This window comes from Tyto alba, unplaced genomic scaffold (genome assembly GCF_018691265.1).
Source record: "Tyto alba isolate M040663 unplaced genomic scaffold, T.alba_DEE_v4.0 Super-Scaffold_40, whole genome shotgun sequence".
Classification (NCBI taxonomy): Eukaryota; Metazoa; Chordata; class Aves; order Strigiformes; family Tytonidae; genus Tyto; species Tyto alba.
The window spans coordinates 42,832,015-42,855,238 of record NW_024881316.1 but is presented as its reverse complement, the minus strand read 5'-3'; the positions used below and the strand labels follow the sequence as shown (position 1 = coordinate 42,855,238).

The following is a 23,224-nucleotide window of genomic DNA, read 5'->3' as shown; positions in this document are numbered from 1 at the left end:
TTATTATTAATCACCTCAGATTTAAGAGGAAACATTTTTAATCTAATAACAGAAAGCACATAAAACATCTGTACCTCTTAGCTACTGGTATTAGGCTTCACCACATCATATTTTAGGGGTCTAAATTACATGACAATACCTCATTAAATTTTCCCATTAACAAATATGATGAGATCAACTTGCTCATTCAGTAGTGTCCATAACCTGGATTAAATATCTTTTTTGAAAAATTACACTTATGAAGTTAATAGGAAGTATCTTCTAAATATTATTTTCCCTTATAACATTATGTTCTTTGAATATGTACATATTCAATAAGACCAAAGAAAAAAACCTAGAGTGCATAAATAATAACTCTATAGTATGTTTCCCCATCACATTCATTTCACCTTCTTTTCCTGATATTCTTTCCCTCTAACAGGTATTCAGAACTCTTCTTTCTCACTGTCCTATATTCTTATGAATGTTGTGTTCCAAGCTGATCTGTAAAGCAGACACCCAAATGATGCAACAAATTAAGTTATGAGAATGAAAATCTGTTCTAAGTGCAGGGACTGAGAACAGATTTGTGAGACTGTTCAGTGCTTAATGATAAACCTGACTCAATGCAAGCACATATTTTTAAAAGACAAAATGTGTGCTTTAAATAAGCATGACCATAGGAAATGATGTCTGTAATTTCAGCTTTTTCAACACTTTTTGTTGCATAATTTCATTGCCCCACTTTCTACCTTATATACATCTCCTCAGGGGTTCTGCATCATTTAAATCACTGAAGTAACAGAGGCATCATATATATCAGCAGTAAATAGCTTGAAAAGTCTGAAAAAAAAGAAAGAAAGAAAGAAAACAAGATGTTTATTTGTATTACAGCTACTGAGAAATAACCCCTGTGGCTATGCACACCGTGGCTGTGTGAATAGCCGTGGCTAGTGGCTGCTGGCCAAGCAGCCTACAGCAATTTTCATGCTGTTCTACATCACAAAATAACCAGCCTGTGATTACACAGATAAGATACACACTGTTGGGCATGGAAATAAACACCTAGGTGTAATAATAACTACCTACACACCATCCTGGCACTCTGGTGGGCTGAAAGAATTCCATTTCAATCAAAATATTATATAACTGACCATATTTTACAGTTTTGCAAATAACTACAAGCTTTGGTGATATTTTCAGTTCATTTGTAGAACGCAATTAGCATTTATACATATAAGGGAATTTACATGATGAAAATAAAAGTCTTTAAAAATACTTGTATAGTTTAGGTATAGGAAACATAAACATTTCATGTCAAAATGTCTTCTGAGGAATTCTTAAATTGTGGCCTCTCCACCTGATAAAACAATTTTGAAATATTTGTTCCTGTATATTAATATTGATGGCCAATTTAAGTTTATATGAAAAGAGAAAAATGTGAAATCATTACTGTTAAACAAGTTTCTTTGTGAGATTACAGGAATAAAATTATACTCGGTAAACAGTTACTGTCTAGTAAAGCCCTCTGGTGGTGCAGGCTCACAGGCACCGAGTAAAACGACTGCACAGCCAGCCTCACTGCTGAAACACATCCCCAAAAGTTTTCTTATTTATAGATGGCTTGACATCACTTTCAAACCGCATCACTATTAATCTGAAAAAATCACATGGCATATCATTAGTGCCCTAGGAGGTGTATTTTTCAGTCACTCTTATTTGTTGTCCATGTCCATAAGGAGAATGAGATTCAAAGCACAGGCTCTGTCTTATCCTCTGCGCTGCGCAGGACCAAGCACCCCAGGCACCTTCTATGCCAATAACTGATGTAATACAGTGCTGAGTGTTCAAACATATGCAGTTCTGTGGACAGAAGGGAGCTGAACTGGAAAACTGGAAAACAACCCTTACCAACCCACCAGGTGCAACACAGGCGCAGGCAGAGAGAGCAGAAATTCCCAGTGCTGGTTCTGTTCTTATAACTGTGGCAAGTGTGTGCTTCCCAGAAGTAAAAGAATGGGATAAAATAAAACGATCGCCATCGCCATCTCTCAGGCAGGGCTCATCTCTGCTCACCTCTCTGAAATGCATAATACACTAAGGCCCTAACCCTGAGAGTGTATTGACATATATTGTGAACATAAGACTAGATTTCCACAGGAAATTTTTCAGATTTCCTTTTCAAGTTTGGGCTAGTTTTGGATTGTTCTCTCTACAGCTGCACCCTGCCTGTTTTTAATGACAAAGAAAAAGGATTGTTCATTTTCTGATAAATTATCGTACACCTGAGAGCGTGTATTTGCGGAGTAACACAGAAAAGCTGGTATTTGCGTCCACTACTTATATTTCTAAACTAAAAATACAACCTGGGAAACCTATTAATTATCTCAAATCTGTTATTTACGACAACTCGCAGCATCGAGTGCCTAAAGCCTGCAGAAAGACTCTTTCATTTCTAAAATTCAACAGCTCAAACAAATCCTATTTTCTACCTGTAGCCATCCCTGTCTTTATCCCATGGCCACTTCTCCGTTGCTGAACAAGCTTCCAAAGGAACCTGGAAACTTACTTATTTCAATTTGAATGGAATTTCTCTTCCACAAACCTTTTCCAGTATAATCATGTAAAAGAAGAGTTCATACTCCTTCCAGTCTTCTCAAACACAACAACCTACCTTTCAGCATCTTGCAGGTGTCCTGTCAGGTATAACACAGTCAAATTATGTTGAGCTTTTTTGGATAGAGACAGTACATGGAATTTTATCTTGTATCCCACAGATACATAGATATCCTCACCTGTAGTCCTTCACAGGTCATTGAATTTAAACTAAAAACCATTTACTGAGATCAGAACTTTGTCTGTGACTGAGGCAAAATTTTCTTTTAAATAATACATCCCTGAAAGTCACCAAGTTTTAACTTGAAGATGCATGTAGATGATCTGCTCTTTTGGTAGTTCCAGTGATTGCAAGGTCACAGCTGTCTTATATATTTGAATCCATGCGTGGCTTTTGTTAAATCTTTCTTCTCTAACTTAAAGAACTCTTTAGTTCTGATATTTTTTTTCTCTGTAAAGGCAGTCATGCAGTACAGCCAAGTCACCACCTCATGTTCTTCTTTTGATAAGTTTGAGCAAATTACGTATTTGACTTCGCAACCATTTCAAGCTTTTTTTTTTTTTTTTTTTTCCTTTCCCCAGACCTTTCACAGCTCTTTAAGCCACCTTGTCCTGTGTTTCAGCATCCTCTCAAAAGTATCAAGAACTGCACGGTGATCAGACTGCTCAGCAGTACCAAGTCGTGACAAGGCGGCACAGCCTTACAATACAATTAACTTTTAAATGTCCTCTGAGATTTCTAAGAGGTTATGCCCAATGCAGTAACTCAGGATCAAATAAATTGTGTTGGAGTAGTTCTGTATCACATTTATATGCTTTCTTGATTTAAATGTGACCTTCCATGGGAAAAACAAAACAAAACAAAACAAAACAACCACAAAACAGGCACATATCTCATTTTGCATCTTTGTCTGGTGCAGTAGGATCCAAGTAACTCTTGAAACTTTCAGGTTTCTAGTTCAGAGCAGTGTCGTGCCTGCCGGGCCTAAGGAGCTCTCTGCCTCACCGCCCCCCGGCCCCGGGGGGGGCACTGACCCCCGGTAGCAAGGCCATGACAGTGACGCGGCTGATGTCTGAACCACCGGGCAGGGACTCAACCTCCTCCCTCTTTCGGCCCCTTCTCAGGCCTCACCCTGAGCCGCACGGAGGCGGACACGGCAGGGAGGGGGGTGCGTGGGTCGGACATGTCCCCCCGGGGGGGAAGGCGAGGATGAGTCCCGGTCACCTCAGCGGCGGCCGCGGCCGTTGGGGCGCCCCGAGGGGACCCTGCGCGCCACCCGCGGGGCGCGCGCGTCACCGCCCCGCCCCGCTGCCTCTTGGGAGCTGTAGTTCCATCTCCCGCCCCCTGTAGGCGCCGGCTGCATGGGGCATAGAGCTCAGGCGTGCCCGGCTAGAGTGCCGCTGCCCGTCCGCCACGGCTGGCCGTGCGGGGCTGGGCGGGGGAGGCGGGGCCGGTCTGGGCTCCTGGGGCCCGCCGCGGCCCAGCTCCGGGCTGCGCTGCACGGCTGTGGGAATCGTTTCACCGGAGCCGGGCTGAGCTACCGGGCGGGTGAGGCAGCTGGCCCGTGGCGGGGAGGGGAAGGAGCGGGTGGGCTGGTTGCTGGGAGAGGTGGGGAATATCGGTGCGGGCGGGCCCGCGCAGGAGAGCGGCGGGTCTCAGGTGGCGGCGCGGGCGGGCGGGTTTGGGCGCGCTCCCTTCCTTCCCCCGCCGTGGCAGCCCGGGGTCCGGACGCGGTGGCGGCTGCCGGGGGATCCCCCGCAGCGTCTCCTCAGCGCTCCGCCGGCCGCCCAGAGGGGCTGGGGACAGGCGCCGCGTTTCACCGGGCATCCCGGCCTGGCCCTACGGGCGTGACGGTAGCGTGTCACCAGCCCCGGTGCCGAACCGGGGAGGGGGCGAGGGCGTGAGGCGAGGCCGGGGCGGCTGTGGAGGGGGCTGCCCGCCGGTGAGGAGGCGGTTGGCGGGAGCCTCGCTGGTGGCGGCACAGCTTGGCACCCCGAGCAGCGTGGCCTGCGCCGCAGGGAGTGGCGGTGGGCCGAGTGACGGGGTTTGGGCACAGGGCCCAGTGCGTGTCCTGCTGCTCTGGCTTTCCCGGGTCTGCTGGGCATAGTGTAAAGCATCTCTTGTATCACAGGAAACCATCCACATGGCCCGGCAGGCTTAGTATCAGCGTTCCTTACGAGGCACATTCTCATCTCCCGTTAGCAAGTGTTGCTCGGCAACCTACGTGTGATTTGGAGCACTAAAGAATGAGCAACTGATGTTTTGATTTTCCTGCAAGTGGAGGTTGCCTAATGAGATTGAGGCTGGTTATGCTGGAGTTTAGAGGACAGCCAGGTAGATAGTGAAGTTGATTGGGAAGTATTTCGAATGCTCTCTTAACCATGAGGCAGGATCCAGTGTACTTAAATTTATCCCTGACAGACATTTACTTAATTGGCTCTTACAGATTATGAAATTCATGGAGTGCCTTCTCCAAGGTAACCTGCTTCGATGCTTACGATCATTTATAGTTAGAATTTTTCCTTAACAGCTGACCTAAATCTCCTTTGTTGAAACTAAGCTGATTATTATCTTGTGCTATCCAGAGTAGACCTGGAGAACAATGGGTCAGTGTTCTTTTGCCAGCAGACTGGTGGGTATTGGCACATTTTCACTCGCAATCTTCTCCAAACTGAGTGAACTCACTTCTCCTGTTGCTCTGGTCCCTGAGATCTGTTAAGCATTTCCATCATACCTGAACTGTTAAACTCAGAACTAGGCACAGTACTGCAGTGGAGATACTGTTAGCTTGGAGGAACTGGGGTAATTATCTCCCTTGTTTATGGCATCCCTCTTAAAAACATTACAGAATGACACCGTCTTATTTGGCAACATTCTCACATTACTGAAATACTCAATTTGTGATCCACTGTAATCCAGATCCTTTTTTACTATACTGCTACCCAAGGAATTATTCCTGAAGAGGTACCCATGTTTGATTTTTTTTCTTTTTTACTAAGTATATTATTTTACACTTGCTGTTAGTTTGAGAAGAAGTTATCTTGATCATCATAACATAACTTTTTCAGTCTAATGTTAGTCTCTGAAATCCACTCTTCCAATCACCGTCTCCAAGTTTGGGGTCATCCACAAATAGTTAATTAAAATCCAAGTAGCACCAGGCCCTGCACTTTGTGATAACCCTTCCAGTTTGACAATTTGACTTTCTCAAACACTTTCTTCTTGTTTTTCATGTTTCCTACCGAAGCTGCAACTAATTCTGTGCCATGTCTTTGAAGCTGAGACAAATCCTATGGAGAATCTTCAGCGAGGAAGCCATCGATTCCTTTGAATTGGCTTCTGTGCACAGACTAGGGATTGCTCACAGCTCAAAAAGTAGAAATATGTGTAAAATCCCAAACCCTTCTGAAGTTTTGGTGCCTTGCATATGGCTTCTGGATGTCCCAGACACCTGGTTACAGATAATATTTATTGCTGGCAGTTTCCCATTCTCCGTCTTGAAGCTGTTATGCTATGTAGAGAGAACTGGAAAGGCTTCTCTTGAGACACCGGGCAAATCATGTAGCCCATTTTTCAAAAACAATATAATGAAGGTTTTCCGTGGTTTTATTTCCTTTCTATAAAATAGTAATTTCTACTTTGTAGGACACTATGAAAGTAATTACTCCTAAAGCAATATCCAAATGATAAAAATGTCCCCAGAATTACTGTAGCTATAAAAAAAAAAGGCATTAAAAATGTATGTATATTTTTATATGGATATGCAGGTAGGTGGAAATACCAGTCTGCAGGCATAGTCAGCTGCCTACTGTTTTCATCCCTTCTACCCACCAAACAGTAGTGAGCTACAAGATGGCTTGTGAACTTTGACAAAAAGGTGCTGAATCACTTAAGAAAAGAAAAAAAAAATCATCACTGCATTAGAGGATGCTGAAGGTTGAAAGTCATTCATATGCTATCATAGTATGGCTCATGCCTGAGGTAGATGGGTCTGTCCCCCTCCTGTGTTCTAAGTTCTTTTAAATTCTTTTCTCATTAATTTCTTCAGAAAAATCTGCTTCGATCCTAACTTTATTCAAAATTGCATTTGCTTTTTTAGAGGGCTCTCTGGAATAACCATACAAATGCCTCATTCTCACCCACTTAATACAGGTTCAGATTTATAGATAATACATTAATGCTTGGTTATACTTGTAAGGGATTATTTTATCTGATGACAAATGGTCCATGAAGCTGGGAGTAAGAAGTGATATTTTGAAAATTTTTAATACTGAAGTCATTAGAAAATATTCTGAGAATCGGCAACATGTCAGTTAGAATGAAAGGCCTGGTCTTGTGGTGAAGATGCAGCAGGCTAAGCCTTTGTGAACAGCAAAGTTTTTTTCTCTTAAAATTTCATTTCACTGTGGAATCATAATTCTAGGATTGAGGATTAAGCATAAATGAACATTATGTGTGAATTGACTTCACAGGAAAGAAGAGTCCAGCATTGACAGGGTTGTAAGCTAAATAATCGTACAGGTATTGTCCTCTATTGTCTAAAATAAATTCTTTTTTCTTTCTAATTTGTTTAGATGTCTCACATTAAAAATCATGGAGCTAGGAAAGGCAAAGCTTCTGAGAACTGGCCTTAATGCCTTACACCAAGCAATTCACCCAGTGCATGGTATCGCCTGGACGGATGGGAAACAGGTGATACTAACTTCTTTACACCTTCATAATGGAGAACCAAAATTTGGTGACTCAAGTGTTGTCGGTCAGTTTGAACATGTCCATGGGCTCTACTGGGGCCCGTGTCCCCCTGACGCCCCAGCTCTGCTCGCTGTTCAACATAAAAAGCATATCACCATTTGGAAGCTCTGTTTTAACGTTACAGAAAGAAACAAGCTCTTAGTTTCTCAGATATGTGACATCAGTGAGCCGTTCCCAGTGCTCCCCCAAGGCTGCGTGTGGCATCCGAAGAAGGAGATCTTGGCTGTGCTAACTACACGGGATGCCTCTGTCTTACACTCTGTTCATCTCAACAACTCCAGAATTAAAGCAGATATTAAAAGCAGTGGTCTCATCCACTGTGCTTGTTGGACGCAGGAAGGCAGTCGCTTAGTTGTGGGAGTAGGCAGTGCCCTTCATTCTTATATTTGGGATGATGCTCAGAAAACACTGAATGCTTGTTCTTTCTGCCCAATCTTTGATGTGGGAGGCTACATCTGTGCTGTGGAAGCTACTCTGAATTTCCAAGTTGCTGTTGCCACCGAGCTTCCTCTAGACAAGATCTGTGGCTTAAATGCTGGTGTTGCATTTGAAGTTCCAGTGAGCATTGAAACAGAGTCCTTCCCCTCGCAGTCCAGCTTGTGCGGTGAGGAAGAGTATTCCATGGATGGGGGGAGGAGGTCACTGGACTCTGAAAAGCCCTTGTCTGTTGTCACATCTCCTGTGGATCTAACTCACCTACTTTCTAGCAAGCATGGTGCTGATTCCAGTCCTCTTCTTCACCTGAGGCCCAAGGACTATCTAACAGGAAGTGGCCAAGATTCTTCACATCTCATCTTGGTGACCTTTGAAAGAAAGGTTACCACTACCAAAAAAGTTAGCATCCCAGGCATTCTGGTTCCTGATATAATGGCTTTTGACCCGAAAACTCAAACTGTATCAGTTGCCTCCAATACTTGTAATGTTATTTTAGTGTATTCACTGACTTCATCCAATTTACCCAATATTCAACAAATTCAGCTAGAGAAAAGTGAGAAACCAAAGGGTTTGTGCTTCTTGACCAATAAATTGCTACTGATACTGGTTGGAAGACAAAAATTCACTGACCCTGCATTTCTTCCCTCTTCAAGATCAGATAAATATATGATCCGATTGATGATCAAGGAACTAATATTTGAAATGGGTCCTTCAACATCCGCATTGCTTAATGGGAGCTCCAATTTGAACCTTTCAAACATACCTCATGGTCTCTCTACAGATGTTCACCCTCTCAGCCGTGGACTCTTGATACCAGATCGTGCTGCTGTTCAGTCCCCTACCAGCAGAAGGAAACTCATTGAAGAAATTAAGAGTCCTGTTTATGAGCAAAGCTTTTTGTTGAACATGAGTGACCTCAAAGATAAAAAGACTTCCATGAATTTTCCTTCAGCTGTTGAGTCTCTCGATGCTGAACCGGTTAATCGGACTGTGGCACTGTCTGCCACGTCACTGGCGTTTTCTAACAAGCCAACATCTCCAAAAAGGCAGGCAGATTCAGCATCCAAAATACCAAATTCTTACAAGAATAACCTATTAAGTGAAAAGGAGGCAAGTTACTTTTCAAAAAATGTAGAAAAACTGTCTGGTAACTTCTCTGAATTACAGCATCATCTCTGTGAATTAACTGAGCTGCTAAAATCTGGGAAGAGAAATCTTCCAGTGTACCCACCCTCTCAGGAACCCTCTTTTATCAACATCATCTGCCAGGTAATTTTAATGTTGGAAGCCTTGATGATAAAATCTTTTTATGGAAGTATGTTCCTTGTATGGGTTTAAACCACAAAATCTTGTCAGATTATGCACAGGAAGGATGACATCCTATGAATGTTCAGTATGTGCAAATTTGGTACATATGAATGATCTCACTGCAGGCAGGTGAATCCGGTAGGAAACTTATGAAGGCTTTACGAAAGCTGGCCTTGTTTTTGTTGTCCTTCTTCCCTAGTCTTCCTCTAATTGCATCTCAGTCCCTATTTATAGTTCTTTTAAGACTTTGTATTTGTATTTTTCTCTGATGGGAGATAGAATGAGGGAAATATTTCAGATAACTTTTTAAACTAAACCTCTGTATCTAAAATTACTGCTATTTCAAATGGATGCTGTAGTAGTGCTTTCATTCTTGCACAGCTACCTGTACCAGTGGTAAAAACAGAGCATTTAGGGGGAAAAGACCCCAAACATTATCATATAATGGTCAGTAAGATTAGATTTCCATCCTTTTCCTGTAGGTGGGACTAATGTTACAAGTCCCATTACTCCGCAGGCTTTCAGTATTTTTCAAGCGATGTAATATTTGGGAATGTGCAGCTCCCTGTCCTCACCTCGTGCTGGGCTGAGCCCCTTGGCTCCTTCTGCACGGAGGCTGGTGAGACTCCTGGGGACCCACCCATGACCGTTCAGTTGCAGAATTAAAGACCTGTATGAAATTCTAGGAAGGTAATGTTTTTCCTAGGCAACTTATGAATCTTTCTGTTCAGAAATTTGGACAAGTGAAAATTTCTATGTATGGGAATTAGTATCCATCACCCGTCCTCCTGTGAGGGCAACTCAAGTAATGGAGACTGAAACAGAAAAAGAAAAATGCTTTGGCTCTGAAACTGAAATGTTGCTAATTAGTATTGAGAGCGCCAGCTGAGAAAGAAAGAGACCCTTAGGGACATAATAGATAATTCCATTAACATAGCTTAAGAATGGATTTAAAATCAAATTTAATATGAAAAACGCTTTCCTTGGCTGAAAGAAGGCACTTCTAAATCTCATGCTAGAAAGTGTAAGTTACCCAATTATCAAAACATGGCACAAATCTACTAGGTTTCTTCTGGAGTTCAGATTAATAAACCTTAGTCAATATTCGAAGTTACTTAAACTGATGTTTTCCTTTCAATAAGCTCTTATTTTTCAGCTTTATTGCAAAAAATTATAATTCTCGACTTTTGAACTCTCAGGTCCTACATCATATTCCCTCATTCTCTTCACTGTCTTCCATGTAAATGTTTAATAATTGTAATAACTCTAATTTTTCCAGTTCTCTTAAATCTTAATTATCCGTGGGGCATTACTCTGAAAAGTGAAAGTTTCCCTCAGCAAGTTTGGTGTCTCTTATCTGAGGTGTTTGTTTAGAAGCCTACTTTAATTTGAGGTAGCACAAATTTTTGTTGCATTTTTATATTCAGCTCTCTTTTTACATATAGTTTGAAACTGAGTTACATATCAGCTTGTCTTGGTATTTCAAGAGCTAGATTAGCTACACTTGGGTGGAGATGCATTGCAAATTAAAATAATGCTACATATTTTGATTGCTGATGATTTGTGGCAAGAAAAACATTTCAGTTTTGAATTACAAGTGACTTTGGAAAGTCTGGCAGAAAATGCTGTGTCAGAACTATAGTCAGATTACATTTGATTCAGAAATCATTAACAGGCGAAGAGGGACCCTCACCTCGTGTGCTGAGCCCAGATCATTTCTCTACTGTCCAAGTTATTATCTGTATTTCTCAAAATGTTGAGGAAACCCAAGATGTCCCAAATTTTGGAGAGGTGTTCTGGGTTGAGTGAGTGGTGGAGTTTTTTGGTGGCAGGGGAGGGGGCTATCGGGGCGGCCCCCTGTGAGAAGCTTCTCGAAGCTCCCCCAGCTCCAAGTCAGCTCCGCTTCTGTTTGGAAACTGAGCCAATCGGTTGCTCCTCTGCAATAACGTATTTAAGAAGGGACGTGGTGACGGGCAGTCGGACTTGTGAGGAGGAGTTGCTGCAGCTGCATGAACACCAAGGTCAGTGGAGGAACGGAGGAAGAAAGGAGGGGGGAGGTGTGCCGGAGCAGAGACCCCCCTGTATCCTGTGGTGAGACGGCAGGGTGGCCCCCCCCTGCCACCCATGAAGATCTACGGTGGAGCAGACATTGATTTGTGGCCTGTGGCTTCTGCTCGGCTAATCAAGTTCTGTGCCCGAAGAAGGCCGGGGTCTCATGGGAAAAGGCAGCCCCGCTGCTGTAATTCAGTGCTGGGAGGATTGCAGCATGCGGGGGAGTCCCACGCTGGAGCAGCTCGGGAAGGGCTGCAGCCGTGGGAGAGAATCCAGTCGGAGGAAGTTAGTGACCCATGACGGAGCAGTGTGGGGAACGCTGCGGCCCATGGGAGGAATTCATGTCGGAGAAAGTTTGTGGAGGACTGTCTCCTCTGAGAGGGGGACCACGATGGAGCAGGAGGAACAAGTTTCAGACACTCCCCTCACCAAACATGAAGGAAGTGGCAGCACTGACTGCACCCCCCATTCCCTGCCCCTGCGTCACTGGGGGAGGAGGTAGAGATATCGGGAGCAGAGCTGAGCCCGGGAAGAAGGGAGGGGTGGGGGGAAGGTGTTCTCAAGATGTGGCAATGCTTCTCACTGTCCTACTCTGTTACGTGTTGTTAATGTCTGTAATAAATGTATGTTCTTTTTTTCTTCCCCTAATGAGTCTGCCTTTTGCTCGTGATCATAAAGGGGAATTTTTCCCCATCCCAGTCCTATCTCGAACCCCAAGCCTGGCTCTCTGTCCCTTCTCATTGCCGGAGGGGAAGGGAGAGAGAGGTGCTGCATTGTGGTTGGCTGCCAACCAGGCCTAAACCACGACAAGAGGAGAGTTTATTAATGCAGGGAGGCAAGGAGCATGTGTGCATCTCCAACCTCGTTATGGATGGATGGGTCCATCCACAGCATGGGAAAGGAGTCAGAATTTACTTTTTCGTGTTTTTGTCGTGACCCAGAGATGTTATCAAGGCTTCCTGGGAAGTGACGTGGCTGTGTGAATTTGATCCTACACAAAGACAGAGTTTGTAGTTTTGGTAACAACTGATCTTTTGCAGATTTTAAAAATGCTTTGCTCTGCCCCGTGGGGAGATATGCTTTGAAGACGCTTTTTGGATTTTAAGGCCTGGGGCAGTGATGGTCAGAGGTGAGACAAACAAGCCCTTCTGATCTGTCAGTCTCTTCCTCATCCCAAACATTCATGGGCAGGATTTCCCACCTCTTCTTAAGTTGTGGATCAGGGAGGGGGGAGGATGGAAAACTTGCAGCCTTACAACCTACAGCCTTACAGACTCCTCAGGAAAATGTCCCTCACAGGTGGTAGGATGAGAGTCAGGATTGCACTGTGGATGAAGCTCATGGTTTCTTCAGCAGCGGTGTATGATCACTTCTCCTGTTGTTCTGGCACATGATGAATTAGCACAGTTACTTGCTGCTTTCACTCACAGATCATCTCGTTGTGAGCTGAGACTTTAATGTATAAATCTTGCAAATAGGTCTGAATGAATGTAGCATTTGACTTGCTGGAAGTGATGTAGTTGAAGGCATGTCTGTGATCCTGTTTTGATTAATGCCATTTTCATATCTCTGCTTAAATATACATCACGGTATCTAATGATTCTTTCTTGAATTTACAGAAGCAGCTTTCCAGAAGTGATTCAGATGAAAGACGAGCTGTTATTCTTTGTGGTGGTAAACTCCGTCTAAATATAGTCCAGCAGATATTTAATCTCTCTCTTGTAGAAATGCAACATGGTATGTTATAATTATCCAACAATACAAACACTTTAAACACATGTGATGTTCTCAGTGAGCAGTAGCAATGGGCATAATTCCATCTGGAAAAAAAGCAAGGAATAAATTATGAAAGGTTATTAGTAAAAGTTGGCTCATTTGTTTTATAATGTAAAGATTCTTCTCTGGGCTTTTACTGAGAAGAATCTTTACAGTATAAAAAAAAAAATGAGCAAACTTTTATATATTGATACCCCCTTACCAAGTAGCCAGTTATACAGCAAAATTACTGTCACCCTGCATTTTATTTATGTTTTCAGCTATTCTAAATAGAGAAGTCTGAGTAATGAGGAGGTTAGGGTTGATTGGTGGTTTTGGAATATAGTTTTCTATATTTTAATCTGTAGTTCTAGCATCTGGTTTCCCTTAAAAAATCCAGTAGTTTTTTATAAACACAAAAGTAGCTCTGGAAATTTTAGCAGTGTGTTTCACTTCAGTTTTTGCTGTGAAGGAAAATACCTCTCTTATTACTGTGGTGTTCTCTGCTGTTAGCCGTTCACCCCATGCACACCCAGTGTATGCGTGTGTGTTAATTCTAAGTGTCTTACTGTTGGCAAAGGTAGAAAGCGTACATTTGGGATATGATCTCTCACTACTACAGATGTTCTCTGTACTATATTCCAGCTACTTGCCTTCATTGTCTGCTTTCTACTTGCAGATCACTGAACAACTATCCCAAAGCCTTAAGGCTGCTGTTCTTACCATTGTGCAAGTTTTATTTTTCTTTAAGTAGTTGTTGGAATATGTTTAGTATTCCAATACCTAGATAAAACTGCAGTCAGATAATTCGCTAGTGATTGAATCTTGAAGAGGTTCTTACCACTATCTTACATTAGTTTAGTAGTTTTCCTATTGCAGGATCATTGAAACACAGTGACTCTTTTAATAATGTTGTGGCACAAGCCAGAAATGTGTGATATATCCACTGATACCTGTAGGCAGTTTTGTAGAGACTGATCTCCTAATTTTTCAGACTGGAATTTTATTTTGAGCTATCAGACTTTAACAACTTCTCTTTCTGGCAAGAAAAGCATCCCCATTACCTGCATTACTTTCAACTTCTCATTTTCAGCTTAAAAATGTAAACTTAACAGAATTGGTTACCCAGGAATGAGTAATCATCATGCATATGACTAGCCTTACTAGACACATTTTAAAAGCAAACCGTGTGACTGTTAGGCTTCTTTATTAATTTTACAAGTATTACTAGATAAATGGGCAGAGTAGGAATGGTATTTTCAAACTTCAGAATTGTACTGATTTTAAAGTTCGGTCTAAATGAGATATTAAGCCAAAAGATTAAAGGGTTGTATGCTTTTAAGCTACAATCTTCTCGTGACCTTACTTGTGACATGTTACATAATGTAAATTTACAAACAGCTGGAAACGTTCCTCTTAATTCTCTCACCCCCCACAAGCTCTATTTAATTTATTCATCAGCTTAACAGATAAAAGTATGAAAATTTTCTTGTTTATATAAATTGGTAGAAGTCAGTGTTTTGGATTCAGTAAACGATTTCAAATTGTAAAAATAATGCTAATGATGATGTGAACTCAAATAGCAAATGGACCAGACACATGGGGTTTGTACAGTATTTTTTCCTCGTATTTACTGGAATTAATTATATTGAAATGACATAATAAAAGCAGTTTCTAAATTGTTTTTATTATATTAATTTGTTATTTAATTTAATAAATTTCTGCTTTTTACAGTATCTGCACAGCTTAAGCACCATGAAGTAGTTTATGAATACCTAATTAAAACCAAGTCTGGATGTTTATGAATTCTGTTCAGAATTTCATTCCTTGTCCTTATTTGAAGCGTGCACTTATTATAGTCTCATATGCTAGTGTCAAAATTTGTCAGAAAGCTGTTTCGCATAGTCAATAACTGTCCTTTATTTTTGGCATTGTATGACCTGAATCTCCTCGTACTTTTTTTTTTTTTTTTCCTAGAAAAACTATAAATATACAGAAGCATTTAACTTTCATTTTAGAAGAAATATGTTTTATATCTTAAACATACCTAATTACAGGAAAACTTGTAAACAGACATTTACACGTCTTCACAGGTTCATCTTGGATTGTTCTCACAGCGGACAGCGAGGGCTTTGTTCCGTTAATGTTTACATCCCTGCAGGAGATAGTCATAAGAGACGCCAGTACGAAAGGCTACAGTGCCCGTTCTTCCAAAACTTTGGACATCATCAGTTCTACAGAAGGGTGTAGGCCCACTTCTTCTGAAAGTCTGGATATCATGAGTTCTTTGGAAGTCCTCAGAGACTGCTCCTCCAAGACCTTAGACAGCAGCAATCCTTCAGAACAGCCCAGCAGTAAAATGTAATTTTTGACAGTGATTTTGTAATGCCTGTCTTGTGATGGGAGACTTTTAAATGTCCTGTATAGGACTACAACTTCTAAACAACAGTCTGTCTGAAATCTGTTGGATTTCCATAATTTGTTATGTTACATATCACTGTAAATTATTTATTTAATCCTTGGAACCATTCACTTTTTTTATACTGACCAGTGTTTTTTAAATATGCCTCTTGCAGTATAGGGCAGGTCTTTGTATCAGTGGTTGAAAACAGGTGTTCTTACAAGCTTCTGAGCTAATGTTTCCATCTTGGTCTTCAATATTTTGGTGTTTTTAGATAGTAGTAAACTTGCGTAATAAAGAAATCCTTGAAAATGCTGCATTGTCCCCCATTTCCTCACTTCTGTCAAAGCCTGAAATATTACACTGTTGTTATTTAGAAACAGTGCCTGTGGAAGTGCGTGTGTGTTTGCACTGGTGTGACTAAGGGTGTAAGCACTAGTTTTGGTACGTGGAGTTTGGGACAAAGTATGACCGTGTGGACTATCCACAGTGTGTAGAAGCAAGGCCCTTTTCCCCTCCTGTGCCCACCAGTAATGCCTCTCTGTGCTTCCTTCTCTGCGTGGATTTGGGGAAGTGACTCTAATGTGTGTCATCTTATGGGGTGGGCTGAGCCCAGCTGGGAGCCGAGCCCCCACCCAGCCGCTCGCTCGCTCCCCTGTGCAGCACAGGGGAGAGAATTGGAAAGGCAAAAGCAAGAAGAACTCCTGGGGGAGATAAAGAGTGTTTAATAGGTGAAACAAGCTGTGGGTGTGAGCGAAGCAAAACAAGGACTTCATTCAGTACATCCCAGCGGCAGCTGTTCAGCTTGTGGGAAAGCAAGACCTCATCATGTATAACGGTTACTTGGGAAAGTGAGCACCCTAACTCTGAACCTCCGCCCCTTTCTCGCAGTTCTATATGCTGAACACGACGTCGTATGGTATGGAATATGCTTTTGGGCAGCTGGGGTCAGCTGTCCCAGCTGCTTGGGCACCCCCAGCCTCCTCGCTGGTGGGACAGAGCAGGAACAAGAGGAAGCCTCAATACGCTCAGCAATAGCCAAAACTGGGGGTCACTAATGCTGTTTTGGTCACAGATCCAAAGCACCATACAGGCTGCTACAAAGAAAACTAACTCCATCCCAGGCATAAAATGACTTCAGTTATATTTGAATAACTAAACATGTACTAGTTAATATTTCTAAACATCTCTTCATATTGAAATTTTTCCCTATTACCTTTGAAACAATACTGTTAACAGCATTGCCTTCAATACATCTATTTTAATTTTCATAGCTGATACATGCTGAACGAGCAGAAGGGAAGTCCAATAACCTCCAATAACCCATCACCTTGAGAACATCCAATTTAAAGGTTGACAGAAGAAAATGTTCTCTGGGCTTTTGTAGTGAGAGAGAGAGCAAATGCAAAGGTGAAATTTAGAAAACAGCACAAGTTTATGCAGCATAGGTTGCAGCATGGAAGATAAGAGTAATCCAAGCTTGCTACCCATAAACATTGTTACCATGATAACATTAAGCAGTTCATCAGGCTTTCACAGTGGCATTTACTGCGTGAGAAGGAATCAAGTGACAAGATTATAGAATTGGAGCTGCTGTCTCGGGGCTAATATAATCTTTCCTTATTGACTGTTTGGTAATATGGCCACTGTCAAAAATCATCTGTCCACAAAATACAATATTAAAGATACAACATTAGCAAAAGCTGCAAAGTGCCTTCTGTGTCATGTGGTGCAACTAGAAGTTAACAGTTTTTGATGAACAGGGGAGGAGAAAAACAGGTAAAATAATTTGGCGATTGTGGGCTTCGTCCTGTATGTAAGAAGCATCTGCTCCCAGTGATTGTCACTGTTTAATCAGGAGGTGGCCCACGATCACCGTTACTCTCACCAGCAAGTCACTGAATCCAGAGCCTCAGCACTGGGTGCAAGTTCAGAGCAGGCTGGATGCTGGGGATGGTCCATGTTTCTCCTCAGCTGCCTGATGGCCCTTTTTCATGCCAGTTCCTGGTTTCAACACCCCACTAGCCCACGGGAGGGAAGGGATAGGGCTGAGTGCTCCTGGCTCTGCAGGAAACCTGCCACCCACACTGGCCCGAGAGGGTGCCTTGAATTGCACATGCCTCAAATGCTGCTTCTGTCATTTTGCTATGCAGCCAAACGGTGTATAAAAATTAGCTACTTATTTTGGATTTATCATCTATTTGTAGTATTTCTAGATTGACAAAAGACAATGTCTCCCACCAGAAGTGTGCTCAGTCTTGGGTTACGCCAGACAGATTTGTAGGACCCTTCCAGCTCCCCAGGTGAGCACCAGGAGCTACACGCGCACAGGGCATTGCCGTGTTGGGCAACTAGAGCAGACACAGCAAGTCAGCCTCTAAAAGCTGCTAATAGTTTGGTCAAGGGATTGCACTAGCTCTACATGGTGTGTTATGTGCATGTGGACAACTACTGCATTTGAAATATAACCCTAGGAATCTCAGAAGAATTAAACCCTTACATGAAGAGAATTGCTTATTTCTAATCAAGTCCTTTCTAGCCCTATGGGCTGGTCTGCACCAAAGCTGAACATTAAACAAAGGCCTAAATCAAATCACTGAAGATGTATCAAGCGTTATACTAGTGGTAATGAGACTTTACTTTTCAATGCTGAAAACTTTGGAGAGGGATGTGTGAGCAGTTGGGAAGTCACCATGGTCTAACATGGGGGACTGGGGGCAGGAACTAGTAGAATCTGAAAATACGGCTGTCACAGTCTTGCTAAGATACCGTTGGTAAATTAAGTACTTTTTCTATTTCAGCTGAACTGTAATATGGGTTAATAATAGCCTTTTGTAAAGGTTATGTAAGGCATAATGCTACAGGTGTGCCAAATATTATTTATGAATAAATTTAGTGGGGTTACCAGCTTATTTCTTCCAGATAGTTCATCAAAAGGGTTAGAAAAGATTACACTAAAATGTAATACTCATTACACAAATACACTCATGTATGAGTAACACTCATACACAAAACCTTAGAGATTTTAACCTTTGTTTTAATTAACATCTCTCATCTGAAAAAAAGAGTGAATAAACTAGTGGAAAACTGACTAGAGCCGTTATCTTACTCATGTGCATTGTTATTTACCTTCAGGACAACTTCAGGCTCGTTCTTGCCGTGTGAAGCATGAATTCTGGGAGTTGCATTTGAAGTAGAGCTCCTAATTTACCTGGTTTCAAGTCGTCTTCTGAGCTTGGTTTTCATTGAGGCAAATTTCCCTGTGTCCACAGCTGTAGATGGTACAAGTTGTTACGCTGACAATGAGGAACTGTGTGTCTGATGCACATAAGCTTGGGGACGGGGACATGTGTACAACGAGAGTTAAAAAGCACTTGCCAGAATTTCCCTTGATCTTGAAGAGAGAGTCGTAGTTACATTTGGGTTTATGTCCAAGAAATGCACAGCTAATGGTTTTCAAAATCTCTTTGATGAAATATTAAAAATCTTATATTCATGTACTGACTTTTCATTTAATTTTCTTTTACTGAAACTTTCAATGGTTCTTAATTGAATGTGGATTTTGTTCAAATCTGTATGAAGAGGGCCTGTGTCCTCAGGGCCTTTGAAAAAGATAAAGCCTTAAATGATCTTTTTCATCTCAAATCAGAGACTTCCATTCTGTTTACAATGCCCCCAAACTTTAAAAGGTGAATTAACACTGATAAACCAGGTAAGCCTGTGATAATGCAAGTTTCCTCATAAGCACATTTTCAGATGTACATATTGCTATGGTGGTTGTACACTAATGTGGTCATTATATATAATGTGTCTAACCGTCATGTGTAGTTAATAGCTTACTACTTCTATCTTCTAATTACACGTATTATCCATATGCTCCATGGAATGTATCTGGAATTTCTTTCAGCATTATCACGTTCATCATATGTATAACATCCATAAATATCCAGCAGTAGCACCGAGCACTTGATGTCAGCTGGACAACAGAGGATCATCCCCTTTCAGTGCAGCTTCCCAACGAAGGTCCGCAGCTCAGCAGGCACCTCTGAGCCCGCGACTCCCCTGAAGTCGGCCAGACACTTGGGTGACGTTAAGGAGCCAATAACCAGCTTCACTCAGAGCTCTATTGCCTCTACTTGAGGCCTGTGCTCACGGTAGTCCTCTGGCTGCTGGTGAATGTTAAGTAGGAGACTAAGTTAATGGCATTGAAAAGATGCCGTGGGAGGTTTTAAACAATAATTTGAAGCCTTGAGGGATGATCTTTACATTGGTCGTCTGTCCTTGGGGCAGCTTTATTGGTGGCGCTGCTGGGAACCTCTATTAGAAGTTTCTCCCAGTAGCACGAGACTCCAGTCCTGCTGTTCCCATGGCCGCTGAGCAGCAGTTGCAGTTAAGATGGGCTGAGCTGCATGGAGGTTTTCTTTAATTTTAAAAAATCACTTTTGTTGTTTTCAGGAAAAAACACCTTCTCTCAGGTGTTCTGAAATTCATCTTGGATGGTTTTATTTACTTACTGTCAGCACCTCTTATTTTTCTTTTTTTTTTTTTTTTCTTTTTTTATTGCTCTCTTGTTAGCAAGGGAGAAGGAAAGGGAAGAAAGCCAAAGCCCAGTAGCAATCATCACATAGACCAGTAGATGACAAATCATCTCATCCAAAGATCCTTGGCTCTTCGATTCTGCAGAAGTAAGAACACAACACCAAGTGAATGGCTTCTCAATACCAGGCACCAAAGACATAAAAAATTCAAAGCTTCTTGAAGCTAGAAACCTTAAAAATCAAGTTTAGCTTCTGCTGCCAAAGTCCCACCATGTGCCATTGCTTTATCCCCAGTGGGAGTGTTATGCTTCAGGAGCAAATAAAATTATTCATCCTCAATTAGCAGCTGTGAGTTTTCCAAATTAAATAAGTGAAGAAGAAAACCAGAGAGGTACAAGAACAAGTTGGAAAGTGAGGGGTTTTTTTCCTCCATCCTATTTCTTCTAACGTGGGTAGGTGCTGTGATTCCTTTAATTCCTTTACCCCTAGCAGCTCTTTTTTTTTTTTTTTTTTTTTTTTTTTTTTTGGCAAAGTGGGATTCCAACCCCAGCTGGCAGTGGAAGAATGAATTATCTTCCAGTAGCAGTATATGCCCAACACAAAATGGGTTTTATGAATTAAACCTGTTGCCTACTCTGTCCCTGGTTTGTTGCAAGATCTCTAAGCCCCTCTTTGCTATTAGTATTTATTACTTATTCAGGGATATCTGGCTCTCCAGGGACCCTGAGCAACCACCTGAGCAGGGCCAACAGGCACACCAGTGTTCACCAAGTGCCACCACTGACTACTCCAAAACTATGTTGTCTCTATTAATTTCTGGATTAACTCAGTCTGCCCTGCGATATGTTTCGGTCCTGGATTTAGCATAGTTTCCTTTACTCGGGTCCACCCTGTAGGCAACAAGAACAGTATGGTCTGCTGGCAACCAGAGAGAACGTGGTGGGGTCTGAAAATAAAACGAAGGAAAAAAAAAGATTGAACTCTGGTTCCCTTTGTGCATCTTGCGTGAGTTCCCTGTGCAATACAGCCTACACCCGCCTACTGGTTCTCCTCATTTAGAGCTGGTCTGTCGGGCATTTCCACATTGGCTTGTTGCTGTCCGCAGACACCAAGCCTGCAATCAGTACTCACAGTGCCAGGATCAAAACACATTCCCTTCTGTGCTATGACATGGAGAAGGCCGACATCCCAGCATGTTTTCTAACTGCACTCTCTATCAAGCTCCTCGTTATTTTAGTCTCACATCCAGAGCAATTAAGATAAGTCTGTCTTAGGTTTTATAGCATTGCTTCTGCTGACTGTCCAGTTCCTGGGAACGCTCCACCACTGAAATTCCACCCTGTTTGCTGCAGTTGCTGATCATTTCTTGGCTCAAGTTGCTGCTGTTTCCATTCATCTGCTTTTATATGAACAGGGGCTCAGGCAGGGAATCAGGGAGGGACAAGCTGAGTGTGTGGATCTGGCAACCAGAAAGTGTTAACTGATTCTCCGAGTCTCCTCTGCTTTGCATGTGGCATTGGGATCACCACATCTAATGTCTTTCCACCCAGTCATTGATGTCAATCCAAGAGCCCTTAGGAGAGGATTGCAGGGTGTTTTTAGGGAGCTTGCTTGTCTTATGACTGTTTTTTCAACTCAGCAGGTCACTTAGGGCATTCTGGAGTTTCCCATTCTCTCTGTCTGGCCAGCTCAGCACAGCTGAGACTTTTCCAGGATTCTGGAGGTGGCTACAGTTCTGCATTCACCCCACACTGATGTCAGCAGGTACGTCTATGCACTGAGACTCACAATCTGACATGGCCGGCACCGGTGGAATTGTTGAAGTTGCTGGATGTGGCAAATGTGCAGGTTCTTCTCAATGACTTTGACGATAACCAAAGGGTGAATTTGTTTTGGAAACACAAAGGAAATACTTCCTCGTGGGCTGCAGCCAATTTGGGTAAAAACTTCTCAGCCAGTGCAAATCTGGTTCAATCATCATGATGACAAGCTGGTGGCCTGAGTTGGCCCTAGGCAGGTGAAAACATCCTCTAGGTAAAACAGAGATGAAAGTCTGTGATGAAGAATACTAAGGTGTGAAGGAAATCCTTTTGATCCTTTGCTGAATGTAGATGATTCCATGTACATCAGAAAAAACGAGCTGGCAGGGGATGGGTGCTGGGTCTCCAATATGTTCTTCCATCAGAGGAGCTGAGCAAGTGACTATCAGTTCCATAGGGCCTAAGCAATCCTTCCTCACCATCTACAGCAGAGCACATCAAAAATGAGGACGGAAAACTGAAAGGTGTAGCTGAAATTCACAGTCTTGTCTAACATCATTTGGGACGAGAAACAGATCAGGAAATAAGATTTATTTCTGTTTCCACACTTCTAGAGCAAACATTCACATTTCTCCACCATCCAACAGCACAGCTACTCTCCAGTTAGGGTTAGAGACTGCTGCTCTGAAAATGTCTCTGAAATGATACCGAGGACTCAAATTTTCTGCAGAGTGCCACAGCTCTAGGGCCATTTTCCCTCTGTTGTTTGTTCAGTGTTGTGTCATGCCAGTTTGTGTCTTCAGAGACTGTAAATTCTCAGGTGCAGTATAGCAAAAAGTCTCCTCCTCTGCCGCAGGGACAGATACATGCTGGTGCTTTGTCTTTTGAATGAAGCTTCCCAGTGAGTTACCATCTGTTTTATGCAGCAGATTTAGTGCTTAATGATGTGAAAGCTAACTGATTTCATACTTTAAGCCTATGACACATACACATTTTTGTAACCATAATAGTCAGCACTCTTGCTAGGTATCAGACCCATGGTCTTACAGAGAGTTAAGGTGGAAAAAAAAGCATTCAGTGCAGCATGAGGAACTTGTGATCCCAGAAACTGCAGGAAAACAGAAAACTCTCTCCCTTCCCTGCTAGTCATGACTCCAGCCAACTTTTCCATCAATCAGTGTAGAAGTCTTCTGAAGGGAAAGACTGTATTGTACCACTTTGAGTCTGTTTTTTTACGTAAGTATGACATGAAATTCATATGAGCTATGTTACTGACCACTACACACCACACTGCTACTGGCTGTGTCCTAATGCATGAGACTGAACTAACTTGCCTTCTCTTCTACAACTTCAAAGAGCTGGACAACAAATACCAGGTCTTAAATGTTCCGAGTTTCCCTCAGGAAAACTCCTCCTTTAAAGAATATTGATTTAGTTTTAAATTCTCTATCTACAGCTCCCAAAGGCAAGCAGAAAAGGAGATGAACAAGTGATATTTGGCAGCAAACTATGAACCCGAAAAAACAGGGCTTGGCTTTAAAACATTGCCCACTTCAACTATGTTACTTGGAATGTAGATGGCAAATAGAGATGAGAAGATGCAACAGGGATTGAATCTAGCAGGAAG

The 23,224-nt window shown here is 42.3% G+C and overlaps 1 protein-coding gene across 3 annotated transcripts; it reads left to right on the top strand.

Moving 5' to 3' along the window:
* The first annotated feature begins 3,981 nt into the window (after nt 1-3,981).
* LOC104355571 (WD repeat and coiled-coil-containing protein) lies at nt 3,982-15,615 on the top strand. 3 transcript variants are annotated; one of them, XM_042803496.1, is made up of 4 exons: nt 3,982-4,144; nt 7,171-9,052; nt 12,184-12,272; nt 12,763-12,873. In XM_042803496.1, exons 2-3 carry the CDS (start codon nt 7,190-7,192, stop codon nt 12,226-12,228), a joined length of 1,908 nt encoding a protein of 635 aa, XP_042659430.1. In that variant the 5' UTR covers nt 3,982-4,144; nt 7,171-7,189; the 3' UTR covers nt 12,229-12,272; nt 12,763-12,873. The 3 variants fall into 3 exon arrangements, with proteins under 3 accessions (XP_042659430.1, XP_042659429.1, XP_042659428.1); XM_042803494.1 differs by lacking the exon at nt 12,184-12,272 and adding an exon at nt 14,992-15,615 and having other exon boundaries at nt 3,984-4,144; nt 12,763-12,880; XM_042803495.1 differs by lacking the exon at nt 12,763-12,873 and having other exon boundaries at nt 3,983-4,144; nt 12,184-12,756.
* Nucleotides 15,616-23,224: the final 7,609 nt, after the last annotated feature.